At 39.5% G+C, this 10,537-nt stretch overlaps 1 protein-coding gene across 1 annotated transcript in view; it reads right to left on the bottom strand.

Annotated features, from left to right (window-relative positions):
* Nucleotides 1-7,276, bottom strand: part of LOC143029512 (plasminogen receptor (KT)-like) — a 10,132-nt gene extending 2,856 nt beyond the window's left edge. The window contains exons 1-2 of the mRNA XM_076192168.1: nt 6,939-7,276; nt 214-457 (exon numbers count right to left, since the gene is read on the bottom strand). Coding sequence (XP_076048283.1) covers nt 214-457; nt 6,939-7,019 — 325 coding nt within the window. The 5' untranslated portion in view covers nt 7,020-7,276. The remainder of the gene's footprint in view (nt 1-213; nt 458-6,938) is intronic.
* Nucleotides 7,277-10,537: the final 3,261 nt, after the last annotated feature.

Here is a 10,537-nt window from a genome sequence, read left to right as displayed (position 1 = left end):
GTGTGTGTGTGTGTGTGTGTGTGTGTGTGTGTGTGTGTGTGTGTGTGTGTGTGTGTGTGTGTGTGTGTGTGTGTGTGTGTGTGTGTGTGTGTGTGTGTGTGTGTGTGTGTGTGTGTATGTATCTATGTTTGAATAGTCCTATGCACACATACATCCACCATCATCAACACAAACACCACCATAGTCGGCATGCCCCTTTGGCAATTTAATTACCTTTGACACGGTCGCCCTTGTTCCCGTAGGCAAAGTCCAATTGCCAGGCGAAGGCGAAGGCCATTGGAATGAGAGGGAACATGACGACGGGGCTCTTGGTCTTCACGTAGCCTTGGTAGTAGAGGAACGCCGCTGAAGACATCGAGAAGGGAAGGAACCATTCTAGACGTTCACGGGTAGCAGCCACCTGAATGGCCATCTGTCTCTCCGCCATGCAACGGACGGCTTCCTGAGTGCGACCCGCCTGCAGGACGAGGTCGAGGACGAGATAGTAGACGGAGGAGGAGAAAGGAAAAGTGAAAGGTTAGGATTAGGACTCTCATACGTAGAGAAATTTTATATTATAGCTACTACAGAATCCTGGAGCAATATGACTGATAGACATTTCCTTCCGGAAATCGAGATAGGATATATATATATATATGTATATATATATATATATATGTATATATATATATACAAGTATATTTGTATATGTATATATATAATATATATACATATATATACATATATATATATATATGTGTGTGTGTGTGTGTGTGTGTGTGTGTGTGTGTGTGTGTGTGTGTGTGTGTGTGTGTGTGTGTGTGTGTGTGTGTGTGTGTGTGTGTGTGTGTGTGTGTGTGTGTGTGTGTGTGTGTGTGTGTGTGTGTGTGTGTGTGTGTGTGTGTGTGTGTGTGTGTACATTTACACTGAATGGTTCCCAGTGATCAATTAATATATTTTTTCAACCACAAATCACTTTTAATTCCATGCCATCGCAGTCGAGACTGAAGAATCGCTCGATGGAGACATCCGTTGGAAATTGAAACGTGGACGAGTCGAGGATTCGAACCCAGTTAACCCGTAACAAAGTTACAGAGACGTAAACCAATACGCTACCAAGAGAGATATAAGTTGAGTACGACTTTCTTATATTTGTATGCTCGAATATTTCGATATTTCGTGTAGGTGTATGTAATTCGAGCATACAAATATAAGAAAGTCCAACGGATGCCTCCACCAAGCGATTCTTCAATCTCGACTGCGATGGCATGGAATCAAAAGTGATTTGTGGTTGAAAAAAGAACCATTCAGTGTATATGTGTATATATATATGTGTGTGTGTGTGTGTGTGTGTGTGTGAGTGTGTGTGTGTGTGTGTGTGTGTGTGTGTGTGTGTGTGTGTGTGTGTGTGTGTGTGTGTGTGTGTGTGTGTGTGTGTGTGTGTGTGTGTGTGTGTGTGTGTGTGTGTGTGTGTGTGTGTGTGTGTGTGTGTGTGTGTGTGTGTGTGTGTGTGTGTGTGTGTGTGTGTGTGTGTGTGTGTGTGTGTGTGTGTTTTTCAATAGAACAGGATTGGCAGGAGTGGGGGAGGAGTAGCATTTTTCGTTGAAAATACAATAAACTGTATTACCAACAATTCGATTAAGGAAGAGGATAGTACGGAATATATTTGGGTGGAGATTATAGACAAGAGTAAGAAACTTATCATTGGCGTCCTATATAGACCTCCTAACCTCAGCACTGAGCAGACTGATTCCTTCATTCATGAAATTCGAAGGGCGTTCCAGTACAAAAACGTTGTGATCATGGGAGATTTTAATTATAGAAACATTGACTGGGAAATTTTAGTAGGAGATCAGGAAGCGCAAATTTTCTTAGATGCGGTGCAGGATAATTTCCTAAAACAAATGATTACCGATTCTACGATGGGAGAGAACAATCCACACTTACTTTTAACTAATAATGAACACCTAACGAGTAACGTAAACGTAGGACATAGTCTAGGCTCTAGTGATCATCAAAAAATAAGATTAATATTAATATTAATTGTGAAGAATTAAATAGTAGGAATAACGCCCTAGTACCGGGCTTCAGGAGAGCAAATTTTGATGAGATGAGAGTATATATAAGACATCTGATCACTTACGAGACCGACCCAGGAGGCCGTGATGGAGTAAGATACACGGTCAGTCCGGACGTCATTAGCAAGGTCAGGGGGGTCGGGTCACAGAGGGTAATATGAGTACCTTGGATCAGGTCACTTACAAGCGCGAGGTTATCAGACTGGTCAGCGATTTGGATGAAATGTACAGTAACCTAACAGCTTTAATTCTAAATGCACAAAATAAATCTATTCCCCTCAAGTCAATACGGAAGAATAGTAATACTCCCAAATTGACAAAATACTGGCTGAAATATGAGATCGTAATGAAAAGAGGACTTTACTTAAGAATAAAAGACGGGGAAACACACCTTAGATACAAATATAGCGATATGGCAAGACTAGTTAAAATGAATACGCGCACAGTGCAACGTAACTATGAAATGTAGGGTGACAGACCAGCGAGATCCAACCCCAAGCGCTTCTTTCATCTCTACAGAACAAAATGATAAGGAAAGGATAGGCCCAATTAAAAATGACAAAAAATTCATGATAGAATCGGAGGAAAAAAATGAATGAGGAGTTTAACGAAAATTTTCTCTCGGTGTTTACTAAGGAGATGTTAGATAAGGTACCTGACTGCGATCCGATTTTTAGTGAAGATGAAGAAAGTAGACTATCAAATATCAGCATTAGTAAAGTAGTAGTATTCAAACAGATTGAAAGACTTAATGCTACAAAATCCCCATGTTCAGACAAAAAATTTCCTAGAGTGCTTAAAGAGTGTAAATTTCAAATCTGCAACCAGTTAACAGAAAATTTTAATAAGTCGGTAGACACTGGTTTTGTACCTATTGCTTGGGAGCAGGCAAACGTTAATTCTGTTTTCTAAAAGGAGATAAGTCGTCCATATGCAATTACAGGCCAATCATTTTGACATAAGGTATTGTTAAAATGCTTGAATCAATAATAGTTAATAGACTCAGAGATCACATTGAGAGACATAATTTGATTTGTGACTAGCAGCATGGTTTCTCCAAGGGTAAGTCATCTGTGACTAATCTTCTATCTTTTTACACTAAAGTATATAAGGTGTCAGATAACAATGATAGTTACGATGTTATTTACCTTGACTTTAGCAAAGCGTTCGACAAGGTGCCCCACCAGAGACTACTAAATAAAATAAAATCCCATGACATAGGAGGAAAAGTGTTTGAATGAATTAGAGTTTGGATCATTGACAGAAAACAGCTGGTCACCATAAATGGTGTAAAATCCAAATAGGGGAACGCATCTAGTGGAGTTTCCCAGGCCTCGGTTTTTGGGTCCCTTATTGTTCATTATGTACATGAACGACTTGGACAACGGGATTAGTAGAGATGTTAGTAAGTTTGCGGACGACACTAAAATAAGACGCTTAATTAGGTCAGGAAACGACGCCGAGTTTCTGCAGATGATCTATACAAATTGTTAACATGGTGAAATGGCAAATGGACTTCAATATCTCAAAGTGCAGTGTGTTGAACGCAGGGCTACACAACCCCGAAAATAGATATAGATTAGATAACACGTTTTTAAAGAAAACTGAGTGCGAGAAAGACTTAGGAACATTAGGAGTCTTTGCTAGGACGGTTACGAATAGAAGTGCATAGTAATTATCAAACTCTATCTAGCGTTAGATAGACCCACCCTTGATATTGCGGTACAGTTTTGGTCTCCGTCTTATAGAATGGACACCAATTCACTAGAATCAGTACAGAGGAGAATGACACATGGGGTCAGAAGTTTACCTTACGAAAAGAGGCTTAGGCACATTAACTTATACTCTCTGGAAAGACGCAGAATGCGGGGTGATCTAATAGAGGTGTTCAAGTGATTCAAAGGCTTTAACAAGGGTGACGCAAACAAGGTCATCATATGAAGACAATAGGGCAGGACTCGTAGTAGCGGATCTAAATTTGACAAATTTAGATTTAAGAAGGAAATAGTCAAGAATTGGTTTACTAGTAGGGTGGTCAACGAATGGAATACATTTAGTAATCATGTAGTGAACTCTGAAACTATCAGTTGTTTTAAGAAACGGTTAGACAACTTTTGGGATGGGGATGACAGGTGGTAATAGACATGGATCTGCCTAGTGTAGGCCTTATGGTCTCTTGCATTCTTATGTCCTTATGTTTATGCCACCTCTCTCTCTCTCTCTCTCTCTCTCTCTCTCTCTCTCTCTCTCTCTCTCTCTCTCTCTCTCTCTCTCTCTCTCTCTCTCTCTCTCTATAGCTCTCTCTCTCTCTCTCTCTCTCTCTCTTCTCTCTCTCTCTTTCTCTCTCTCTCCTCTCTCTCTCTCTCTCTCTCTCTCTCTCTCTCTCTCTCTCTCTCTCTCTCTCTCTCTCTCTCTCTCTCTCTCTCTCTCTCTCTCTCTCTCTCTCTCTCTCTCTCTCTCTCTCTCTCTCTTCTAAGCTTTTTTCAGCAAAAGGAGAAACTCAAAGGGACCATTTCAGGACTTCACATCCCTTGAGACCAGATTCCAGGTTCCAGGTTCAGGAAAATACATTTCACTCAGTGAAGAGAGAGAGAGAGAGAGAGAGAGAGAGAGAGAGAGAGAGAGAGAGAGAGAGAGAGAGAGAGAGAGAGAGAGAGAGAGAGAGAGAGAGAGAGAGAGAGAGAGAGAGAGAGAGAGAGAGAGAGAGAGAGAGAGAGAGAGAAATGGCCTATCTCCGAGTTCTATTATCGCGGCGCGCGCAGTCGGGAAAATGCATTAACGCATGATGACTCTTTTTTTTATGATGTAATACGAAGAAGACACTCTGTAAGCTCGCACGTTTGCAAATCGGGGTTTGCTTATTCGCGGCTGTAAATCAAAATATATAAAATATATAACGTCTGCTGCGTGTGTTTGGTGTTTATATTCATATTTCTGCAGCTTGATTATCAAGCTTTTATTTTTTATTGCCTTTTATTTGACTGACAAGTTTGTTTTTATCATATATTTTTTTCTATTCTCCCTTACTTCGTGTCATTAAATCTATTCAAATTCATCTAATATTACCTCATTATATTTAATGTTCTTTTTTAGTATTTTGTTTTATTTTCAAGCTTTCTTTTCTACTTTATCTCATTTGAATATTTGTTTCATATTATCTTTTCATATTATTTAATTTGATTTTCTCTCTTCTTTTTTATCTTGCTGCATTTTTTTTATATTTCAATGTGTTCCAGATAATTTATTTTATCGTAGCCTTTTTTTTTATTATTACTTCCATCTTTAATCTTATTCTATCCTATCTTTGTTTCCAACTCTACCTTATTCTATCTGTTTTTACCTGTATCTTGTCCTACCTTTACTTTTTATTATCTTGTTTCGTTTTAGATTTTTCTTTCTTTCTTTCTTTTTCTCTTAAAGGGATTAGCGATAGATACCTTAATGACGTCAGAGTATTTCACAACAATGGATGAGTTGATGAAAAACATCATCGTAAACCTAATTTGCCCCCACCCAAAAAAAAAAAAAAAAAAAAAAAAAAAAAAGTAATAAATAGGAAAAAGAAATGCGATCAAAATGGTTCATAGCCTAACTGACGGAATATATGAACAAAGACGAAATTAATTGAAATTAAACTTTTGAGAAAAAAGAGATGTGATTTGGTTAGTCTTCAGAATTGCGAAAGTACATTAACCACTAATAAATCCAGACACCAATAATACAGATTTTTGAATGATTTGAACCTGTCCTTGATCAGCCTTCAAGTTCATATGTGAAAAAAATGAAATAAAATATTACATTATACATTAAACGTAAAAAAATATATAGAATAATTGTCCGGATTTCTCAAAGTCAATTTAAAAAATGTATCATACATTTGTACATGAAATGTGAATTCCTGTCGTGGTGGACGTACAGGTCACAATCCTTTGAATTTTTTTCTACGGATACATTATATATATGGCAATATTCAACTCTCCTGGCCTCCAACACTCAGTATTATAATAGCCCAGGTCCACCAATACCTAGTCAAAGGTTCTTAACCATTGAGACCTCTTTCGACACTGGAATGTCCTGTCCGAGAGTGGGAAGGGCAGTCACAAGTGTCATGACGCGAATAAAGTGTAAGAAACATGGATACGTTTAGGACAAAAGAACAACCAGATGGTGTGTAAAGAAACTGGAAAAGGTGTTCGAAAGATACCAAAAAATGCAGTTTTCTGGATACATGCGTTGATTCATGTAAGAACGTGAAAAAGATTCATAGACAGACAACATTTAAACTTAAAGCTAGTTGTGGTCGATAGAAACAAAGCGACGAAATTCACACGCATATATCCAATGCTGTATACTACAAACACACACACACACACACACACACACACACACACACACACACAAATACACACCAAGCACACACACGCGCGCGTGTATATACACATTCTACTTGTATAATCTTTATATAGAAAACCTTTTCAATACTGAACCATCAATCAAGCTTTTCATTGTTGATAACATAAAAGAATCAATTGAGGTCTTTTATTGAATTCAAATATCATTTTGCTTCCATTATTCTTTAGAGAAATATAATGATGTTAAGTAACCAAGATCAGTGAATTCTTTGTTTGGTCAAGGATAATTGTCTGAGCTCGGTGCGGTCTTAGGGGCTTTATTAACAGTACGATATGATCTTGAGGCAACCGGACAGATCTGATTACATTCGATCAGATTGGATTGTGTTTATCGGTTTGACAGACCAAAATCAGTACATACACGATCCAATTTGGCCGGATCCGACCAGATCTGTTCTCCCGGCCTCAAGACCAGATCATACTGTGGATGGGGTCCCCTAGGTATTTGAGATCGGAGGAAGGGTTTTACCGATTCGGAGTGGAGCCGGAGAACGAAGTCCTTGTTCTTTTCCATCTCCTCGGAGATGGCGGCAGTAAATTGATTCCCCATCTCGACAAACGACTTCGAAGACGCTTGACTTCGATCGAAGAGGACAGGAAAAATAAGAACTCTAGTTCCACGGAAGACGAAGACGGAAGACACTTCCTGAAGGAGAGTCTTTGGTTTCTCGGCGTTTTCGCCGAAGTCGAACACTTCACTGAAGACTCCCGCCTTGGTGGCACTTTTGTTTGGAGGTTCTTCCGAAGATCAGGTTCCTGCCTACTGTCGGCGTTCACACCAAAGTCTTGCACCTTACTGGGGACCCCAGCTAACGTGGCACAAGATTATATAACCTCTGACGGAGATAAGGAGACTGGCGTCAAAGATAAGAGAAAATGCGTTGCTATTCGTCATCCTGAATCTCCCTTTGTGTTTATGAACCTACTCGCTACGTGTGAACATTTATTCATTCTCATTTGTGCGTTTTTTCTTTTGTTTTTCCAAAAGAAGGAAATCCCACACGTCTTGCCTTTAGGCCGAAGATGATCCGCCGATTGACATGAAGGGTCAAAACTGTGGTCACTACACTTCATAGCCCAGCCTTAACGACAAGGCTCGGGACCACAGGGGTCCACAGCAGTATTTAACATTTCTGCATTTTATTTTTCTGCCTACCGCTAAATGATTTCATTCAGATGTGGTACTATTCCGAAGGCCACTGCGGTTGTATCTGTGTTTTCTTTTTCTGGCTGTCGGTTAGGTGAATATACCTAATTGAGTAGAGCCTTCTATCCTTTCTCTCTCTCTCTCTCTCTCTCTCTCTCTCTCTCTCTCTCTCTCTCTCTCTCTCTCTCTCTCTCTCTCTCTCTCTCTCTCTCTCTCTCTCTCTCTCTCTCTCTCTCTCTCTCTCTCTCTCTCTCTCTCTCTCTCTCTCTCTCTCTCTCTCTCTCTCTCTCTCTCTCTCTCTCTCTCTTCTCCTCAGATGTGTTTGATCTCTCATCAAATATCGGCTATGTTCTTCAAAGTAATGTGTCTTCCTTCATCTTTCTTTGCGTCCTTGCTTCATCTTCCGGGTTTTTTCTTCTTCTTCTTCTTCTTCTTCTTCTTCTTCTTCTTCTTCTTCTTCTTCTTCTTCTTCTTCTTCTTCTGCTTCTTCTTCTTCTTATTATTATTATTATTATTATTATTCTGCTTCTTCTTCTTCTTCTTCTTCCTCTTCTTTCTCTTCTTCTTCTTCTTCTTCTTCCTCTTCTTTCTCTTCTTCTTCTTCTTCTTCTTCTTCTTCTTCTTCTTCCTCTTCCTCTTCTTCTTCTTCTTCTTCTTCTTCTTCTTCTTCTTCTTCTTCTTCTTCTTCATCTTCTTCTTTTTTTCTTCTTCTTCTTCTTCTTCTTCTTCTTCTTCTCTTACTACTCCTACTCCTCATCTTCATCCTCATCTTCCACATCCTTCTTCTTCTCCTTCTTTCTTCTTCTTCTTCTTTTTTCTTTTTTTCTTCTTTTCTTACAACTCCTACTTCTCATCTTTATCCTCATCTTCCACATCCTTCCTCTTCTCCTTCTTCTTTCTTCTTCTTCTTCTTCTTCTTCTTCTTCCTCTTCTTCTTCTTCTTCTTCTTTTTCTTCTTCTTCTTCTTTTTCCTCTTCTTCTTCTTCTTCTTCTTCTTCTTCCTATTCTTCTTCTTCTTCTTCTTTTTCCTCTTCTTCTTCTTCTTCTTCTTCTTCTTCTTCTTTTTCCTCTTCTTCTTCTTCTTCTTCTTCTTCTTCTTCTTCTTCTTCTTTTTCTTCTTCTTCTTCTTCTTCTTCTTCTTCTTCTTCTGCTTTTCTCTTGTACTCCTCCTTCTCCCCTTCTTCCTTCTCATCTTTTTTTCTTCTTCTGTTTTTATTTCTTCTTCCTACTTTTTTTTCTTGTGTTTGCTTTTTCTCTTCGTTTTTCCTTTACTTTACATTTTTCTTCACATTTTTCTATTTTTATTTGTGTTTTAACTTACGTTTATCTATTCATTCATTTATTTGTTTATACATCTGTTTGTCTTTATTTGTTTGTCTATTTATCAACTTTATATTCCTTTCTTATTCATTCATTGATTTTATCTGATTGAGTTTCAATTCAACTTCTTTAATTTTATTATATCATATTTTTATTCACTCAGGATTTTTCTTATTCTACTTTTTCCCGTCTGGGGTATTGGCTGCTTGTTACTGTGGCAAAGTAGCATGCAGTCGATACTTTAGGGTCTATATGGGGCGCCCCTACGGACCAGAGTCACACATCATTTTGTTCATAGAAAAATGATGACACTTTTATACTACGACTGTCCCTCCGTTATGCTGTCCCCCAACCCTTGTTGCAATACTGTACCATTTCTCTGAGTATTTTCTTTTTCTATGGTGGGGGAATTCCCTGTGGTGGGGGAAAAGAATACTGCCACCAAGTATTCCCACTTGGATCGTAAGAGGCGAGAAAAATGGGACGGGGATTGGGACTAGGCATCCCTCTCCTTGTAGCCCTACAGGGCACATTTCTAGAAAAAAAAGGCAGAGGCATAAGAGGGGCTGGAGGGCCTCGGTCCAGCACCCTAAGGTTTGGATCTTTTAATGTGCGTGGATGTGGTACAGATGAGAGTAAAAGGGAAGAGATAGGTAGTATGTTTGTGAGAAGAAAGATGGATGTGTTGGCTTTGAGTGAAACTAAGCTGAAAGGGAAGGACGATTGTAAGTTTGGGAGTGTAAGTGGGAGGTTATCAGAAGTGAAGAGAGGGCGAGGGAGGGAAGGGGTGGCTATACTAGTAAGTGAAAAGATAGGTAAACGTGTAGTGGAGTGGAAGGAGGTTTCCTCAAGGATAATGTGGATGAAGGTGAAACTGGGAAAGGAGATGTGGGTTTTTGTAAGTGCATATGGGCCTGGCAGTGAGAAGAATGTAGAAGAAAGGGAGGCCTTTTGGGTAGATTTAAATGAGTGCATAGAGGGTTTAGGGAGAAGTGTAAATGTAATAGTACTGGGAGACCTTAATGCTAGGGTAGGAAAGGAGCCAATTGATGGAGTGGTTGGGAAATGTGGAGTTCCAGGAAAGAATCGTAGTGGAGAGTTGATGGTGGAAATGTGTCTAGAAAGAGAGCTGATGATAGCAAATACAGTGTTTCGGAAAAAAGTCAAGCATAAGTACACATGGGAGAGGGTGGTGGAGTGAAAGGTGGTAGATAGAGCTTTAATGGACTATGTAGTGGTAAATAGGATTATGATAGGAAGAGTTAAGGATGTACATGTGCTAAGGGGAGAGGGTGGAGGAATATCAGATCATTTTCTGGTGGAAGGTAAGTTGAGAGTGGAGGACAGATGGAGGAAGAGGAAAGGGACAAGAGGTAGGGAGGTGCTTAGAGTGAACTCTCTAAACGAAGAGGAAAAGGAGAAGGAGTACAAGAGGAAGCTGAAGGAGGAGTGGGAGGGAGTGAAGGATAGAGTGGAGGTAGGTGTGGAGGAGGAATGGGGATGGTTCAAGGAGGGAGTCACAAAGTGTGCAAAGATGGTGTGTGGAACAAGAAGGTCAGGAGGAAATAGAAGGAAGGGTAGTGAATGGTGGGATGAGGAAA

This window comes from Oratosquilla oratoria, chromosome 11 (genome assembly GCF_046742065.1).
Source record: "Oratosquilla oratoria isolate Oo_2021 chromosome 11, ASM4674206v1, whole genome shotgun sequence".
NCBI classification, from domain to species: Eukaryota; Metazoa; Arthropoda; class Malacostraca; order Stomatopoda; family Squillidae; genus Oratosquilla; species Oratosquilla oratoria.
This window is presented reverse-complemented; position numbering and strand designations above follow the sequence as displayed.